We start from the raw sequence: 20,444 nt of genomic DNA, 5'->3' as shown, positions 1-20,444 counted from the left end.
GTAAAGGGGCGTCGCCAGAGTATATTCCGGTGAGCCAAAACTATAATTTGAAGAATCCGTCGCAGGTGTGTATGTGGGTGATACACCGTCCACTGGGTCTGCCGGAGGTGGCGGTTGCTCGCCCGCAGTCGAAATTGTGATCTTGCCATCATGTTCGGCCTTGTGGAGGCAAGCATCCATGGTGTGCCCTGCTTCTCCGTAGAAACCACACTCCTCTGCTAACAAAGGGGGAACAAAATCTCCCGATGACTCCTGTGGTGTCTGATGGTGCATCCGAACGTGTGAAGGCGCAAAACCACCTTCTCGAGCATGCACCTCAGCCCACGCTGCTGCCAAGGGTACCTGGTAGGCGATCAGTAGTGGGAAGCCTTGCTCATCCGTAAAAATGGGTAGAGGAGGGCGGTTAGCCCAGTAACCAGCCCCGAACATCTCATGTCCGCGGCCACGTACTCTACGTGTGCCCCTACCGCGACTACCACTAGAACCAGTAAACCGATCCATCTATCCAACGGTACTACGAATAAAACAAGAATATAATTTAGTTTAAACATGCTATAAAATATCAAAGACTTACTTACAGCGCGATGGGATGCTCAATAGTCAAGATTTCACCTATTTCTGATCTGGCTCTAATACCAAGTTGTAACACCCCAAAATTTCGACTTGTGATTTCAAACCTTATCGAAAAACCTTTTAAAGATTTAAAGTTTTAATTTTTTAAAAACGACAGCGGAAGACATTAATAAAGGAACACAAGTCAACAATCCTGGGTACGTTAGCTGAAAAACCATCATTTACATGTACAACAACTTAAAGGAATTTAAGAAATAAGGCAATAGATTAAAAATCTGCAGTTTATTACAAAATGAGCATTTTGTTCCAAAGTTCAATAAATCTAAAGAAAACTCCAAAAAGACCCAGAGCCAAGCCGCCAGCAGAAAGAAGATAAATCTTGATCCATGTTGCACCACGCCATCGGCCGCCAGTGAAGTCCTACTCCTCACCTGCCCATGAAATGGGTCAGTTTCATAACAAACCAGTAGGTGCACAGACAGATAAGTAGAATGAAAATAAAACAGGACATCCATGAGATAAGCAATTATGATATTTAAGCAATTAAAACAATTGTAGTCTATTCTAACAAATGTAATAAGTGCAAAGAGCTGTTAGTTGAAGCAGTGTAAGTCTCAGTTATCTACAACTATTCATGAAGATATTCTTTAAGTTCTGATATTATCTGGCCTGTGGGTACGCACAGACGCGAAACATAGAAACAACCGAGACCGATCCGGGGGTTTATTATGTCAGGTGCTTTAATTAACCCGGATGGCTGACTGAGTCCGCTCCTAAGGGGACGGTCAGTGACCAAGAGAGTAAATCCCCAAAGGCATTCGTGGCCCATGGATGCATCCAACTTCTGCAGAAGTGTCTGGGAGTTACCACCTAGGATAATTTATGGTAATCCCAATTCCCCTAACTCCGATGACTGGGGAAACCGAGTCTTTTGCCCGTGGGGTGGTTGTTAACAACCTGTCCATCGGAGTCCTTGTACCATCCATCCTCTCCCTTGATGAACCGTGAAGATAGGATGGGTACGACGGGGGTTTCTTAACCGCCGCCCCATCCTACATGCTCTGGTCCATTAGACCCACTCGAGCATCTTGCCTGTGAAGGCGAATGGTCACCATTTATGTGATCTTAGCATTGTGCTAATTGCACTCATCGAGGTTGCTACAACCTCATCCTCCAACCATCGTAACCCACATAGGACGTACTTGTCCAAAAGTACGATTGTACCTCCCTAGAGGTACGACTACGATGAGAGGGCAACATATAATGTTTTATGATTCTTTTGGTTCATAAATGACATGTATTGCTCTTTTGAGAAATTTGGACTGTAGAGGCCAACATTAACTCATCTATATAAAGTGTTGATTTCCTAATTCAAGGTTCTCCATGTCCTCTTGACAAATTTATACCATACCTGCCTTTAGGTTTGGTTATAATAGTAATTACAGTGATTTTCTTTCCAGAAATGAGTCTATTCACAAAGTCTACCTTAAGTATGGAGTTTCAAAAGAATAAGCATGCCGAACAGACAATCACGAGTTAAGTAATTCTACAGGTAAACATGTATGCCACTTAAACTACTTGATTCTTTCTAGAATGAGTCTACCCGAAGAATTTACATTAAGCATGCAATTTCAAAAGAATCAAAATGAGTAAACTCTGACTAGCCAATACTTCTTCAGATCTTAAGATAAGCAGGTATGTAAAATAACTATTCTATCTCAGAAGTCTTATTTTATTTTGTTCATGCAAACTCTTCGTGCGACTTTCCCCTACCTCGGGATGTCGTGCAGCTGCGTGCGTCTACGCGTGTAGATGATACGAGGCTCAGGCCGCGGAGCCAGAGCGGGGGTCCGATGCGAGGTCTGCAACAATGCTACGTTAATTAACATGCAGAGAAGTAGAAAAACAAGCCTGCCAATAGAAAAAGAGAGAGGCAGCAGGGGTGCGACCCTGCTGACCGAAAACAGACAAGCGACAGATGACAAGCCCCTGCCTGCCAACAATAGCGGGGCGACAGGGGATGAGCCCCTGTCGAAAAATAGCGTGGCGGCAGGGGGCCAGCCCCTGCCGACCGCAACTAGGCGACAGGGGTCCAGCCCCTACCGACAGTAACGAAGCAGCAGGGGCTGAGCCCCTACCGACAACCATCAAGTGACACGAGGTGGCAGGGGGCCAACCCCTGCTGACAGCCACCAAGTGGCAGGGGCTGAGCCCCTGCCAACAACACGAATTGGCAGGGGCTGAGCCCTTGCCGACAGCACAAAGTGGCAGGGGCTGAGCCCCTGCCGACAACACAGGACGGCTGAGGGGGCCAGCCCCTGCCGACGACCACAAAGTGGCAGGAGCTGCGCCCCTGCCGACATCACAAAGTGGCAGGGGCTGAGCCCCTGCCGACAACACAGGACGGCAGGGGGGCCAACCCCTGCCGACGGCCACAAAGTGGCAGGGGCTGCGCCCCTGCCAACAGCATGAAGTGTCAGAGGCTGAGCCCCTGCCGACAACATAAAGTGGCAGGGGCTGAGCCCCTGCCGACAGCACAGGACGGCAGGGGGGCCAACCCCTGTCGTCGGCCACAAAGTGGCAATGCTGCGCCTCTGCCAACAGCACGAAGTGGCAGAGGCTGAGCCCCTGCCGACAACACAAAGTGGCAGGGGCTGAGCCCCTGCTGACAACACAGGACGGCAGGTAGGCCCGCCCTTGCCGACGGCCACAAAGTGGCAGGGGCTGCGCCCCTGCCAACAGCATGAAGTGGCAGGGGCTGAGCCCCTGCCGACAACACAAAGTGGCAGGGGCTGAGCCCCTGTCGACAGCGCGAAGTGGGCAGCAAAAAGGGGTGTCGCAGGGGCCACAGGTCCCCTGCCGACACTCCGGCGAATCCCAGAGGGAGAAGGGGACGAAAGGGGCCCCGTAGGACACCTGTCAGGCCCCCGATGGGCACAGGGGGTGGTGGGAGGCCGCGGCAGGGGCTGTGAGCCGCCTGTCGGCCTCCCGGCGAGGTGACAGGGAGGGGGTGAGGAAGAGAAGAGGGCGGCATACCTGGGAAGCGGTGGCCGGCGTCGGCGGCGGTGCGCAGTGACGGCAGGTCGGCACAGGAGGAGGAAGCTCGAGAGGGGAGGCGTGCCTCCCCTCGCCCTCCTGCAATGCTCTTAAAGAGCTCAGGGGTGCGATGAAAGGGGAAACCTCGGTGGGTTTCCCTAATCTACCCGAAAACGAAGGGGGAGAAGAGGGGGGGTTGCGGTGCCCGAAAGCTCGGGTGAGCTCGGGTTACTTAAAACCTTAATAAAAAAAAGGGGGCCCGGGTCGGGTCCGGACCCGACCCGGCTCGGGTCCAATTTTTTTTTAAATGGGGTTTTACACGACACGGGGACACGCGTATGGAGGGCAAAATGGAGTGTTCATGTGACATAGGTTTCCATCATGTTTTCACTTGAATTGATGCAAAAACTAGGTCAGCTTTATCATTTTCATATAGCAAATCAAGTGAATGGCTCTTTTTTTTTTGGTGCAGAAGTTGGATTAGATTTTGCCTAGGCTATTGGGGTCTGGTCTGTTTTCCAAGTTCCATGTGAAATTAGAAATATTCTGAATCTATGCATTGTATAATGTATACTGTACTAACATGCACAATGGGATGACAATAAATATATTGTACATGTACTCAACATTACTTGATTGAATGTAGATACTAGATATTGTTAAACTGACAAGAAAATACTTTGAAAAATTTTAGGCCATGTTAGTTAAAACAACATATGCCTTTCTCCATTATAAAATGATTGCATATCCATTCATATCCATTTTCTTGTTTGGAAATTCTTTACATATTTCCTAATGGATTTTTTTTCCACATTTTTGCTGCTCTTGGATCATTAGATGTCTCAAGATATGGAAAAAAATGACCTTTTGTGGAACCTTAGATTGCCTGATTTCTCATCTTCTACATCGAAAGAGAAAAATCACAATGTAGGCCATACATCATCCCTTTGGATGCCTGATAAGATGCTTTTATATGGACTCTTGGTTCCCCCTAGAGACTCCAAAAAGATGAATAAATTGCAGAGGAAGAAACTAAAGGATACTGCCGGTAAGAAGTGGTATGTAGTCTTAACCTTAGTTTTATTTTTTTATGATTTACAACAATGGCATACTTGATTCAATTGCATCCTTTCTGTATAGGTTTGACATAGCTGCCCCAACCATCACTCCCGAATTAAAGAAGGATCTTGAAATACTTAAGGTTTGTTCTTTCAGTTCTCATTTATTTATTTTCTTCTATTCAATTATTTTTTATCTTCTACTTTCTTGTCCTTATGTTTGTGGATTTTTGCTTGTTGAGTCAATAGTAAAGGGATATCTAAAAAGTTTTGCCCTCCATTCTTTTATGAAGAAAATCCAGTGGAAATTTTTTGGTTTCTTGAACACTTGTCTCAAATTTGTATCATTAATTTCAGTTTCTGTTGTAACTAACTTGAAGTAGGATAACAATGGTTTTAAGTTGTTTAGCTTATGTTTTTTGGAGGATTTTAAGTTGCTAGTTGAGTAGTGTGGTACCTTTTTACAGTTTCATATAATCTGTATGTAATCTGATATTTATTCCTTTTCTATATTGTCTATTAGGAATTTTCTTTTTGGTGGATTGGTTTTTATTTTGCATTTTGGGAGATAAATGTGTTCTTGACTTTGTCGATGATGGAATTTTGTAAGCTGACTTGTAGAATGATGAAATTGCCACCAAGTGCCTTTCACTTCAAATATTATTTAGTTCTTGAGACACATTACTGTGGAGTGTGGATTTTTTCATTCTGGGTCATCTTTCAGGAGTTCAGTTAAGTCTTTCTCTGCAACATGTAGGCAAGAGTTTTTGTTCATTCAAGTCCTATTTTCTCAAGTTGTAGCATGCTATCTGGCAATCATTAGGGCCTTTTGTTTAGCTAATTAACCTATTAAAAGTTTAACTTTAATTGGTTCCTCGTAATGAACCTACATGCGTCATGATTGTGCTGGCTCTGCCATCTAGTCTTGCTTTAGACGAGATGTGCAGCTTGCATATACTTGTCTTGATCTAGGCATAATTTAACCAAACATGTTCTGATTTTGGAAACAGGTATACTATCAAAGTGACACATCAACATTATGCATCTACTTTAAGAGTGCATGACATGACCTTTTTAAGTTTAATCGCAACCAACACTGTATTTGACGTTTCTTCTTTATGTATATATTTTAGTGGAGCCGATGTTCCATTAATATGACTATCAAGTTTGAGGTATCTGATGCAAGGGACCATTATCCCCTTCCATACGAAGAAGTTAAAAGGCATTAGTTATTTCCCAACCATGGAAAAAGTCCGATTAGGCTGCTTAGTGCAGAAATTGATTGGGAGGGATCCATCTTTAATGAGAAAAGTGTTGTTTTTTACAAAATAAAACAAGATTAACACAAAATAAGGCTTATGACTGTTGCGATCAAGTAAAAATCAACCTAAATATTACAAAATTTGCAAAAGTTACCATTGATTATGGAATAAACTGCATCTCAAAAGGTGGTAATCTCTTTCTGTCATGTTCTAATCAACATTGATATACTATGGGACATTACATAATCAAATACTTAATGCTTTAAAGATGCCTGCCCAATGTCTTACTAAGCATCTTAGGAAAGTACTTGATGTTTTAGGAAGCTCTTATTGATGTATTTATGTATGGGTATAGTTTTCATAGTGGTTTTCTTGTGTGTGTTATTACATCCCAGGGTTAGCACTTGCTTTTGCTCTTTTATTTCTCTTCTTAATGCTTCATTTTTCGGAATAAAAAGGTAGAAAATGTTGCATGTCTATGTTATATAGGTGTAGTGCGACCGGAGTTACCGGAAGCTTCTTCAATAGGTGGGAAGCTCGCTTCCCAGAAACTTGCTTTGAAAGCGCGATACTCGTCGCTTCCGAAACTTGATGAGAACCTTGATTCCCCACGCTTCTCCTATGCTTTTCACACACTTCATCTATTCTTCTTATATGTTCTCTTACTCAACTTTTCATGTTTTTATGTGTTTTCTCAAACTCTTCTCACTCCCATGTGCTTTCTCTAAATTGGTAGGCATCATTTTTAGATTTTTCTAAAAATGTAATTTTTACACTAAAAAATCATGAAATTTAATATTAGTCACTTTTATTTTAGTTTTTATTTGTGTTTCATTTTTATTCCCATTCAATTCTTATTTTTCTTTTTTTTATTCCTCGCTTCTCGCTTCCTATACATTTTAAAATGCATCGCTTCTCGCTTCTGCTTCCCGTATCGTTTCCCGCTTCCGCTTCCTAGTCTGGCAACCTTGAGTGCGACACCACAATTTTAAAAAACATGTATGTATGTATGTATGTATGTATGTATGTATGTATGTATGTATGTATGTATGCATGTATGTATGTATGTATGTATTGGCTACACTCGTGGGCAAGGAACCCCCTAGTTGTAACTCATAGTAGCAAGTTGTTTTGTCCAAATCAGTGTTGTGAAAAGCGTTGAGGCGTAGCGAGGCACTCCACCAAAAATCGAGGCGAGGCGTAAAGCGTAAGCCTCAATTTTTTTTTAAAAACTTTAAAAAAATTATAAAAAAATATCTAAAAATACAAATAAATAAAGAAATGCTTTAGTGGTAAAATAACAACCAATAAGAAATAGAAAATCTCAAATAAGTACTAAAAAATATGAGATTAACATATAAAAGTAACTAAAAACTGATTACATAACTGAACAATATATGAGATTAACCAATAAAAGTTAAAATATACTAAGAAACTGATTACATTACTGAAATAACTGGAAAATATATGAGATCAACCTACAAAAGTTAAAATATATGAGATTATTCTAAAAAATATGAGATTAGCATATAAAAGTAAGTTACTTTTATATGTTACTTTAAGTAACATATAAAAGCTGATTACATAACTGGAAAATATATGAGATTAACCAACAAAAGTTAAAATATACTAAGAAACTGATTACATAACTGAAATAACAAGAAAATATATGAGATTAACCTACAAAAATTTTGTTGATTATGTCTTAGAAATCTTTTTTTTTTGCGCCTCACGCCTCAGGGCAGAAGGCCGCGCCTCAAGGAGAGATGCACCTCAAGGCGCATTTTTGATAACATCGGTCTAAATCTAACCCTGTGGATGTGTTCAACATGGTCAAAATCTATGTCACATGGGTACAGCTGTGGGGGTGTGGCACTTTCAAAAACCTTGGGTGCGGGGGTGCGACAGGGGCAAAAATGTATATATATATATATATATATATATATATATATATATAAGGGGGGTCCCGCATCCATGATTGCTCATTAGTGATCAGAAGGTTACCAAACATATTTCTAAATGTTGGGATTTGACTACCTATCATATGAGTGCCAATGAATTCAATAATTTCATAGACTTAGCAGAATTGGTAGAGATTGATTATGGGTCTTCCTGTTTTACTTGGCATAACAAACAAGTTGGTTCTAACTATCGCACCAACATGATCGATCGCTGCTTCGTTAATGACCATTGGATGTTCAAATCATCCCAACTCTTCTACTTTATGACAAACCGCAATACGTAGCATAAACAGATGAACTGACTTTAGAGGGAGGACGAATCCTATGTGGTGGGAAGAGAGTATTTCTTGAGAGGCCTCAAGTTATTTGTCAAGAGCTACATCAATTGTAACCTTTTTAAAGGTTGTCCAGATCCGTGGGGTTGGAAGAGGAGGTGGTTAAGGTGGTCTTTATTCTTGATGGAGATAGCGCCCCAAGCTTAGATGAGTACCCAAATAGCTTCTTTACTTCATTCTGGTCTATTGTATCTAAAGACATTTCTGAGGCAGTCAGAGATTTCTTTCTCAAAGAGAACATCATGTCCATGATGAGTTGTGGAGCCTGATTCATAGTTTTTGCCCTTGAAGGAAGGGGGGTCCGGGGGCTCCCTTCGGCGCGGGTCCCGCTGCGCGGTCAGCGAGCGGGGGGTTATAGGGGGACAGTGCCCCCCCCCCCAGATTTCCCAGATTTTTTTAAATCCTGCAGCCCATTTCATAAGGCAATTTAAAAAAAAAATCCAAAAAATGGACCGAAATGACCCGGAGTGCGATCAACGCATCTAGGGTCAGATTGACCGCACCCTGTGCTGCACCCGCATTGAGTCACGTCAACACGGGTGCGGAACCCTGCTAGCCGAATCCCTTTGACTTAGGTCAAAATAGTAGAAATAGACTTCTAGACCATCATATTTCAGTTTGCGTCACTCGTTTAAGGCAACTTCTAAAGTTATCATGAAGCTCAACCTTTGATGTTTGCTTGTGTGCAGACAACATGCACAATTATGCAACTGCAAAAAGCACCCTGACAACTTACTGATTTTTTAGAAACAACACCTTGTGTACATGGAAAACCCGAAAATTGTTATGAACTAAAGATGAGAGCAATTCAAAACAAGGTGATAACAATTGATTCAATAGAAGAATCAAAGGCACAACAACTGGTACTGCATCAACTAAATACCTTGATGTCACCGTGGACAACCGCCTTGTAATGGTGAAAACAAAACTCTCAGGCCAACCCTCCATTCTTGAGGGCTAGGCTGATTTGAAGTGGGTGGGATTGATAGCAGCTTGGTGCCACGTCGTGATTTTCTTTTATTGTTGTATTTTCTGTTTAGGGCAGGTTTGGATATCTTTGTCATTAAGAACTTATGAATATGATGATCCAAGTGGGTGTATGGGGGTATTAGGAGCAAGGTTGTCCATTATGTATCATTACTATATAGAAAAATGTTACGATATGCATTCGTATTGCGATATGAATGCGTATCGTACGATATAGGGTGTACCGTAGATTACATGCTCACCTCTCTTAAAAAGACCGAATACTATTTTTTTCTAATTTGGGTTTTAAAGACCTCTTGAAGGCCGAATCCCTCATTTGTGTAAAGGCCATTAGAGAGGTATCCACTCACCCTAGGACTCGTAAGAGCTATTTGAGGGCTGATCCATGTGCAAGGGAGAGGGATTTTGCGATTTCATTAAGTAAAAGTGCATTTCCATCATTTTTCCACTCAAGGAAGTGGGTTAAGGTAAACAAATTCTATTCTTTGCTTTTTATTGAACTTTTCTTGGGGAAGATGGCATCAAATGATTTGTCAATTTATCTTGTCTATTTTAAGGTCTTTATCTTAGTTTTCTTTTATTTTTTTTCTTTTCTGTATTTTTACTTGTTTTTTAAAATATTTATTTATTTTTTATATATTGCCGAGATATTCTTGAGATTTATCAACTTCTGAAAATCTCTCTGAGAAATACCCTCGCCAAGAAATTACCTTTAACGATACATGTGACTACTCTTAAGACATTAGTCAATGCACCTAATGTGAAAAATGTGCTTGCACTTGGGCAGGAGGCTCTCTGACAACATTCTTTTTTTTCCTGCAAAGAAAGTAAAACGCTCTGGCAATATCGATTGAAGGGAATCAGTTTATGCATATGTAAAATTTTAGGGAGGGGTGGTGCAGTTTTTTCTAATATTCTAACAGCAACTCCTTCACCGTATTAATCGGCATATGAAGAATTTCTTTTAACAAGGTTTTCCTCTTTCAAAATACATCATTTTTCCAGCTTAGCTCAGACTCTATTTCTATGATGGTCTCCCTATGGCCTTGTATACATATTTTTTCCTCTTTTTTCTTTTACTTGCTTTGCCCCAATTTTTTGTTGAGGATTCACCTACTCTTTCTGCTATGGTTTTTTTTCGTTATTGTTTGATGACTTGTTACCCGTTCTGTTCTTTGTTTCCTTTCCTCCTTGATATGAATGAATATGATATTTTCTTAAAAAAAGTTTGTGCAAATGTTCTAACAAAGGTTTAAGATCTGTTTTCTACATGGATATCTCACCCAACTTAAACCTAAAACCGGATCAAGCCCAACTGCACATTGTTTGACTGGTATCTGTTTTCTAAATAGATATCTAACCCAACATAAACCTGAAACTGGATCCAAGCCCAACTGCGCATTGTTTGATTGTATTTTGTTAAAGTCTCAAACAGGTCGACTATCCAATTGTTGGCATCTGTATTCAAGTTTTAGATACAACTAACCGATTGATTTCAGTCCACTAAATGAGGACGACTTTGTGGTCCAAGGTCTCCAAGCGATAGGGTGGGGCAGAAGTCATAAACAACACAAAATCGAGGTGTTCTTTAATCTCCACCTTGAGGGAAGACCTTTTCAATCTTTGAAACAGGGACAGGGTCTTGAATAGATTGGGAGTAAGCAATCTGCCATGTATGTGATCATCAGGACTCACAAGGATGGCTCTCTTGCTTGCCAAAACCCACCAAACGATGTAAGATGATTCCTCAGCTATTCTGCCACCGCCCAGAGAGAGAGAGAGAGAGAGAGAGAGAGAGAGAGAGAGAGAGAGAGAGAGAGAGAGAGAGAGAGAGCTTTCTTATTTCCCCTTTTTAATTTGTTTATCTGTTAATTTGGTTTATGGATAAAAGCTGCCAGGCCTCCTGTGACCTCCACCGTCTTGATAAGGCAATGAGTTGGGTGGTGACAGTGAAGCTGCAAGCTCGGCCTGCATCAATGTTCTATAAAAAGTGCCCTCTCTCTCTATATATAATGCTTTTACAATTATATTATTGTAAGTTTTTATGGTTTTTAAGAATTTTTAACGTGACAATTTTTGACTGGGTCAAAGTTTACCAAATCAAAAACTGGACAAAAATAATGGGTGCGGTTTGACCGTAAACAACATTTGTTGACCTGCACTCTGCCACGTCGAGTGCTGCACCTGCATCTACACCCATATTGACTTGGGTGCTTTGAGGGTATAGAAGCATGTATGTTACAAAGTTGCTTAGCATTTTTAATTAACTCTTATATGTTTAGTCAAAATGTTGGTGTTGGAATCTACCGATAAAATTTTATTGCTTTATGAATTATGATGCTTATTTCAATCTAGAACAAAGATTATTCAATCAGGGTACTATGATGTCATAAATTTTTTTGTTATATTATTAAATGCTGAACAATGCATGTTTGGTTGATATGCATTGACAAGAACAACACAAATATTTCCTAGTTGGGTTGCAGAACAAGTTTAAAATTTGCTACCAACGGGGGCTCCGCTTGTCTGGCAGGAGCAGTTAGTGCACGTCCCCTTGTGTTGGGACGTTGCAAGTTTGAACCCCAATGGTATATGGTTGTATAACTGGTAGGGGTCTGACTAACCCCAGCTTTCTCTGTCGAAAAAAAGAAAAGAAAAAAAGTTTAAAATTTGCTTGTAACTGCTATATTTAAATCTGAAGTTATGGCTATCATCTGTTATTATTTTAAAGTTTCCAAATCAAACTTCTGTGGGTGTTTTCTGCTGATCGTTTGATCTTTTTTGCAGTTGATAAGATTATTGATCCAAAGAGACACTACAAGAAGAGCGTCTCTAAAACACTTCCCAAGTATTTCCAGGCAAGTGATCGTCCATCTTAGTGCTTTTCCTCTGCTCTCAACATGTTTTTTCCCTCTATAGTAAACTCAAATGTTCCTTTTCTCGTATCATCTTTCTGAAAGAAAAGTTTGGTTGATGATCAGGTGGGTACAGTGGTCAAGCCCGCATCAGATTTTTTCTCAAGCCGCCTTACTCGGAGGCAAAGGAAAGCAACTCTTTCTGATGAGCTACTATCTAACCCAAAACTTCACCAGTATAGGTAACAACCTTGTCCATGAAGCGTGTTTCTTTATTGCTACAACAGAATGATATTAGGTTATTACAAGGCTCCTGTTGTAAAACATCATCCCTTTGGTTGACAGAAAACGTAAGGTCTCAGAGATTGAGGATGAGCGACGTTCTGCCAGTGGGGTATCAAAGTGGAGGGAGAAGAAGAGGCACAAATCTCACAAATCTAAAGATGAAGATGATGTTTAGTGTCACATGATCCAACAAAAGGCCAATTATTTATTATCTTTCTTTTGGGTGTTATTTGTGCGCATCACTCGAAATCCTGCATTTGCATCAACAAGATGTTCTCATGCAATGAATTTCTTCCCCATCATGCTTCTACTAAAGTGTGCGTGTGTAGTGGGGAGATGCTCTCATTGATGAACCTGATAAACTCTCTAGAGCTATCAAAAAATTTTGAATGAAAATTTGATTGCTTTTAGGTGACATGGTATTTGTTGCTAGTCTCATAAGTTCTTTCGTTAAACTTACCTGATGAACACATGGTATCTGTTTCTCTTTCTCTGCTCGGAGATTCAAGAAGCCTGTGGTGTCAAAACCATAAGAATATCGTAAAGGAGATATTCACGTGCCATAAAAAATCTTGATAGTATTTGCAAGAATGACAACAATTTCTCTTATTTTCTACGTATATTATTTTGATTGTATCGTTATTCTTTTTTTTTTTTTTACAGTTTTTAGTACTTTTATCAAGGTCTACATGTTTTTTCTGATATTTGGTCAAGAAAAACACAATTTTTACTTCATTGCAAGATTTTTTTCCCTTCCCGAGAACCAGTTCTGAATTTGCAATAAATGACTTTGATTTAGCCTGGCGGACAAGGAATTAACCAAAAGGTGGTGATGACATGCTCGAACAAACTTTTTGATCCTAATTTCTAACTGCATTTAAAATAGGGATGCAAATTGATCGGATTCGGTTGAAGTTATGACACGAATGTGATTACGGTATTCTTCGCCAGTCTTAAAACAAGGCCGAATACTTATTTGGGTCAGATTGTATGATTAGATTTTTCTACATTCGGATTTACATTAGAACCAATAGTTACCACCGAGGTGGTATCCCATGTGGTAAGCGGGGACCTGTGTCAAGCTGAAGGCCCAGGATCGAATCCCTCTGCCACATGGGGCAACTGTTGTTCTGGTAAGGGTCTGCCTAACCCCAGCTTGCCGTTAAAAAAGAAGAAAAACCAATAGTTGCTATTGGGCTTTTATTGAGATTTGGATTTTTATTTTTACTACAGGGAGAAGTTAAGATTTGGAGTTAATTCTCTTCCGTTTGTTATTTACCCGATTCAGTATTGCCATATAATGTTCGAATCAGAATTTGGATCGAGACCTGTTGCTTAAAATTCATATTCAAGTTCAAGGAGGGGGATGTCATTGTCGAAAACAAACACCTCATCGAGAAAAAGCTAAGGGTGGCGGTTGAAAACCAAAATTTGTTGCTTGAGGTGGGATCTAGTGTGGGGCCCACCTAAAATCAGACACTTCAGCAGATAAGGATCCTAAAACCCATCCAAAATTAAGGATTTGTAACCAGTTTGTTTCTTTTTTATCTTGGGTGGGGTTTGTTTTAGCTCCATAGACCAGGGATATGAGATCCCTTAATCTCATATCTCTGGTTTTTTAACATGCCTTGGAATCGAGATCCAATGCGGTCCTAGATTCAGAGAACTCGTTATATCCGATGCTTCGGGATCTAGAAGCCACCTCAGCTGTGGAAGAGGGTATCCCAAGTTCAAGTGGGGCCCATAGAGGTGACAAGGCTGTTGAGATGATCCATACGTAAGATCAAGAAAGGTCATCTAGGTGGGGCCCACAAGGTGGTGCCAAATTAGAGGAAGAGGGTGGAACATCCCCACCTCTCTAGATGCTTCTCCCTTCTTACAAGAAGGAGAGGATTGTGTAGAGTCCACTCCAGCTTTCTTTTTTTGATTTTTTATTTTAGAGACTTTAGGCTTATGAAGAGTTCAATTCTGGATGGGACTCTTGTCTTCTCTATTCTAGTTTAGTTCTGGTTGTCTAGTATGATATATTTTTTGTCAAGTAAAGGGTGTTTTAAGTTTATTAAATAGTTTTAATTTTATTAAATAAATGTGGACTACACCCTAAACCTCTCATCTATATAAAGTGGCCTGGGGACTCTCCTTAAGCATTGAATAATAATGATTGGTTCTTAAAGCTCTCTCTAGTCATCCCCTCTCTCTCTGGGCGTCTTATCTTCTCTCCCTCTCATCTCTCTCTGGTTTACGTAAGGATCAGACCTCCAAGGATTGATCGTTCTACCCTCAGAAGAGCCCAAGCTCCTCTGATGCCCCGAACCATGCATTTTTGCTTTTCCGATGAGCCAATCAGTATTGCCGCATTGCAAAACATGTGTCTGAGTTTCAAAACATGTGTCCAAGTTTAAGAACGTGGGAGACTCTATCCCGGTCTACTACAGACTCCCAAGATACCTTTATAATCCCTCTATATTGTTAGACCAACCTTTACTAATTTCTGTGAACCCAAAATCCAAAACCTTATCTCATCAGGTATTCGATTTACTTGATTTTCGTAAACTGGTAACCCCTGCCCGTCAATATCATTTTTCTTTGTCCAGAGCCTATACCAGACCCTTACACACATCCCTAGGTCACTCTAGAACCTCTGAATCTGGTCATTTCAAATTTAAACAAAAAATCTTACTTGAACTGCTTATTGAGCCCAAATCACACCTACCCGATTAGTTGTTTGACTATGTTTCTCACCGTTTTGCCCTACCCGCAACTACAATAAACCTCAAACCTCTTCCCTACCATGTCAATCAGGGTTCAACACCCCTAATATGTGTTTCACAGGTCCCACGACCCAAAAATCACAGGTTCGATCCTCTTGAGCACATCAGACTCAAATTGCAATTCATCCATTATAAATCCATACCTACCTTCTGGTCCTTCTTTTGAGCCTTCTACATCAGGGATATCGGATGGTGTAATAGGTTGGTATAAGAGCAAACTTGATCAAATGGAGTAACCACCTTCCTCCGACATTAATAAGATTGAAGATGTTCACAAGCATGCCGAACAAGCCTGAGTAATTACCAAATAGATGCAAACCAAATTTTTTTGACAATGTCAAACGAGTGCTGAATAAGAAAACTACTTCGAGCACATTGAGCAAGCAATTGCAAACCTTGTAGATCGCATTGAAACCCTCATCACGGTGGATGCATGGAGAACTTGAATAACTCGATTCTCAGAGAGCCACCGTTTGAATGCGCATGGAGTATGGGTAAAAAACCTTGCTTTTGTGTTCCTCTCTTTTTCAATGAAAACATGTGTGAGTAGGTATTTAAACTTAAACACTTTTCACTTGTTGCAACGTGCCACAAGAAACACGTGTTGCCGAAGTGGTCACCCGCCTTGAGGGTGACGCCCTTCGATGGTACAAATGGTTAAGACATCGTACATGAGAAGTCCTCTTGGGCAGATTTTGTTTATTACATAATGAAGATATTCGAGTCAACGATGTTGGTCAATGATCATGTGGAGCTTAAGAATCTCAAGCAACATGGTAACTTACATGAGTACCAAGTAGAGTTTGAGAATCTGTGCATGATTTTGGCCCAAGTCGACGAAGAGACCTTGCTTAAATCATATGTTGACAGGCTGTGTGAGGACTTTCATATTGAGGTCCTAGTTGCAGTCCTGACGAGTCTAGAGGAGGTCTATAAGGTGGTCAAGCTTTATGATGAAAAGCAAAAGAGACTTCAAGCCAAGAAAAGGCTGAACCGACCTACTGATGCTCGCATCCATTCCTCAGGTGGCCAAATCAAGACAGGTTCGTCCAAGGGGGTGACATTAGCCCCTAAAGTAGAGTCCATCTCACATGCACGCGTGAGAAGCGTATAAAAAATGAATTGTATTTTGAAAATCCACATAAGAAAATGGAGGCTCTGGAAACATAGACCTAAGAAATAAGGATAAATTTAAAAAGCATACACGAAGCAAGCATTGTCCCAAACAAAATGATTTTCTAACTTGTTAGAAGTTTGTATTTCCATAAAAATTTATAAGTGATGCAATTTTTCAACAAAGTTTTCTATGTTATTTTCCTAGATCTATGGCAAAAAAGAAAAAAATAGTCTACCTATGGTATTTACCTAGAAAAAATGATGGAAACAATCAAGAAAACACTGGTTTTGTATCTAAACCGTTTGTTCATGAAAAAATAAGAATTGGATAAGATTTTGGATCTGGATATGGATCTTATCTATAAGATCTAGCCAAGTTCAGACGTCACAGCGATCACTCAAAGATATAATGTAGGCACAAGTCTTAGGAACCGAGGCTCCGAGACCTAGAGAAAATAGGATTTGATCCAATAAAAGATGTCTTATTGAATTATGTTTTAAGTCACAAATTAGTAGTAGAGATTGCTAGTAATTTTTGACCCAAAAGACTTCTAAATTTAGAAAAATACAAAATAGATAAAAGTTGAAAAATTACAAGATCTTTTTGATGGTATATGTCACCCCAAAAGTGGCCAAGTGGGCACTGAGATACAACTATGAAAGCGCTCCTAAAAACAAAAGTTGAATAGGTGTTGGTGCATCTGTTCCGCCTGATACTATCTATTTTTCAACCTTTTACACCAGAAATAAAAAAATGCAATAAAACTAACAAAATAAGACAAGATCATTGTCTTTCCAACTCCACTAAAATCACAACGATCTTACGGCTGGTTGGGGAGATATGCCTTTTGGAAGATAAATAAGTCAGTTGTTTCAAACTGCATAACACTTACCTGGTTCTAGTTTTGAATCCCATAAATGAGAACCTTAGAGGGGTTTTTGACTCTGGCTCAAAACTAGAAAGTCTTAGATCTATTCTTTATCTTTCCAACAAATAAGAAAAGGTAAACTTTTGTTGATGGGTTGTAGAGTTATAGATATGAAAACAGGAGGTTTTCTGCAAAAAAATAGTCACAACACTTATTGTTTTCCCTGTTCAAGCGTGTTTTCAAAGGTCGTAGGTTCAGAATCTTAGAATATGTCGAACATGTGAAACAAAGTGTTGCCATCTAATTTCTAATATGTTCTAGATCATTGAAAGAAGAGCTATGGTCAGGGAGATATGGCCTTGTCACTTTGATAGTGCCAACGAGATAAAACAAAAAATATAGGATTTGGATTTGAGGTGGATCCAGATCAAAAAAACACAAAATGGTAGTAAACTTGCAATGCTAAAAATTCCAACTCTGATCTTCAGATCATGCAAACGGATCCCACCATGATCGCGATTCTGTGAATTCTGAATTTTTAAAAGCTAAAAATAGCATTTTTTCATAAAAAAAATTATTTTAAAAAATGGATCCAAGACCCGGATCCAAATTTATGAAGAGTGTGGGGACCATTTTTCAAGAACTTGCACCATCCCTCCTCCGTTGAGCAGGGATCAGCCAGATCAGACCATATGCTACACTAGGCTAGTGTAAATCGGCTAGGCTATGTAGGAATTTTGACAAAGTGAGGCTACTTGGATTGCAAATTTACAAAATAGGGAGAAAGCCTTCCTATTTGTAGATTTTTAGTGGATCCGAATATGTTTCCTGTGTATTCGAGATCCAAAGAAAAATCTATAGTTGTAATTCAAGGAATTCGAATAAAGGGTTGTGATTAGATCTACAAGAGAGAATTTAGGATTACGATCTTAGTTTTAATGAATGTAATTAAGAGGGGAGGAGATCAAGCTTTGTGTTTTGAAAGGTCGGCGTGCAGATAAGGGCATGACACATTTTCCAAGAAATGGTTAGAATATGATGACAACAAATGTGATAACGATACCTTTCTGTGTTAACACATCTAATAATGAAAAATCATGGAATTGACAGGTGTTGACGACAAATCATAGAGAGTGACTGCTCTTAACGACAAATAAATGTGCCATTAAGGGATGTTGATGTCACAACCCTGAAAATGGTTGATGATGGTGACAATTCAAACTATGATAATGACAATTCAAAGTGTAATAACGACAATTTTTGAAAAAAAAAAGTTTCGTTAATACCTGGAAATGGGCAAAACTTTTGACTCCGATAACAATTTAAACATTTTCTTTAACTTTTCTTTTGGTCAAAAACCTTAAATAGGCAGTTTTGGTGGTCAAAAATTAGATTGAAGTTGGGTTTGGTGAAGTGTTTTAAGGATTTTGACATAAAAAATACCTCGGTCTAAAATTTGGTGTCTACAACTGTAGATTTCATGTTGCGATCAATGCAACCAAGGGATCAATTGGAAATGGTTTAATTTGGATTAGGGTTTCTTCATATCTTGCCTAATGCTCTGTACATTGACTTGTAATACTTGAACATGATGTATTATAAAAAAAAAGACTGGAATTGCCTTTTCTTTAAAAAAAACATCCGTTTGATGATTTTCAAGCTTGAAAATTGATACTAAGGCTATAAAAACTCTAATTGAGGTAATTCTTGAAACATAAGTATAAGTATCAAAATAATCAATTTTGAATTTTTTTTAAAGCTTTTTGCTACTAATATCACTTTAAATTTATCAATTGATCTATCATCTCTAAGCTTTCTTTTAAAAATTCATTTACAACAAAGTGATTTAAATTCAGATGGTAAATATACTATAACCCATGTTTTATTTTCAAGAATAGAATCAATTTCACTTTGAATAACTTCTTTTCAATATGCAACACCAGGTGATGACATAGCTTTAGAGAAGGTTAAAGGATCTCTATCAATCATGTGAAGGTGAAAATTTATTCTAAAATCATCAGGTTTTGTAATTCTCTTTCCTTTTCTAATCTCTAAATTTTGAAATTCTAAAATACATTTTTTGGATATAGGTACACATAAAGCATTTGAAGGGAAAATATTTTGCAAGAAAGTTAAATCTTCTCTAAATTCAGCTTGCATAGATTCACAAATTATTGTAGTTTAAAAATTTATAAATCTATATGTTTTGCTATTTTGGGAGTAGCCAATAAAAACACGTGTTAGTTTTAGTCCCTAATTTAGTTTGTTTTGGTTTATTTAATCGTAATAAGCAATACAACTTCAAACTTTGCGATAACCTAGATTTGGTTTTCTATTCTTCTATAATTTATGAGTAACATCAAGTTTTGAGTAAGGTACATAATTAAAATATAACATGCACTGAGCAAAGCTTCTTCCCATAAATTAAAATCGAGACTAGAACTAATAAGCATTGTATTCACCATATCAATTAAAGTTTTATTTTTATGTTCTATAATACTATTATGCTCGAGAGTATAGGCTGCAATGTTTTGTCTATGTATGCAATATTCTTCACAAAATTTTAAAAAATTATGAGACAAGTATTCTTCATCTCTATCTGGCCGAATTGATGCAATTTTGCACTTATGAAAATTTTCAACTTCGTCCTTAAAAAATTTTAAATTTGTAAAGGACTCATTTTTTTATTTTCATAAGTTAACTATAAGCAAACTTAGAAAAGTCATCAATAAAGGTTATAAAATAATGCTTACCCTTACAAGTTAGAGTATTTTTCAAATCGCAAACATCACTAAGTATGAATTAAAAAATTTAAAACTTTTTTGACTTATGAAAAGGTTTTTAAATTTTTTTGCTTAAATGCACACAATTTTTATTATAATGATCATGTTTGCGTACAAAAATTAAACCTGAATTATTAATTTTCTTAATAGAACTAAAATGCGTAAGACCAAGTTTAGGATGTCATAATTCAAGAGAGTCAAGCAAGTAAGCATAAACATAAGCAGTCTTATTGATCATATTCAGTTTCTATTAGAAATAAAGTCTTTACCTATAAACACATGGTTATTTGACAATGTTAAATTGCTAGATTCAAGCATAAGCTTAAAATCATGTGTGGTTAGTAAGAAGGTTGATATGTAGTTCTTAATCATAGTGGATACTCAATATACATTCATGAGGGCAAGACATTTTTTGGATGTGAATTGCAGTTTGAGAGTCTCCCATATATACTCGATTATTTTTTTCCATGACAACATATGTTTTAAACATACTTTAGTTGTTACAAGTGTGAATTATAGACCCTGAATGCACATACTGCCCTTTGTTCATTTG

At 38.8% G+C, this 20,444-nt stretch overlaps 1 protein-coding gene across 1 annotated transcript in view; it reads left to right on the top strand.

The window, feature by feature from the left end:
- The first annotated feature begins 4,572 nt into the window (after positions 1-4,572).
- LOC149813182 (rRNA-processing protein fcf2-like) overlaps positions 4,573-20,444 on the top strand; it is a 113,079-nt gene continuing 97,207 nt past the window's right edge. The window contains exons 1-2 of the mRNA XM_089991073.1: positions 4,573-4,667; positions 4,750-4,810. Coding sequence (XP_089847199.1) covers positions 4,573-4,667; positions 4,750-4,810 — 156 coding nt within the window. The remainder of the gene's footprint in view (positions 4,668-4,749; positions 4,811-20,444) is intronic.

This window comes from Nuphar pumila, chromosome 16, assembly GCF_984573655.1.
Source record: "Nuphar pumila chromosome 16, dmNupPumi1.hap1.1, whole genome shotgun sequence".
NCBI classification, from domain to species: Eukaryota; Viridiplantae; Streptophyta; class Magnoliopsida; order Nymphaeales; family Nymphaeaceae; genus Nuphar; species Nuphar pumila.
Note: the sequence above shows the minus strand (reverse complement) of the source record. Positions and strands in the feature narration are given on the sequence as shown.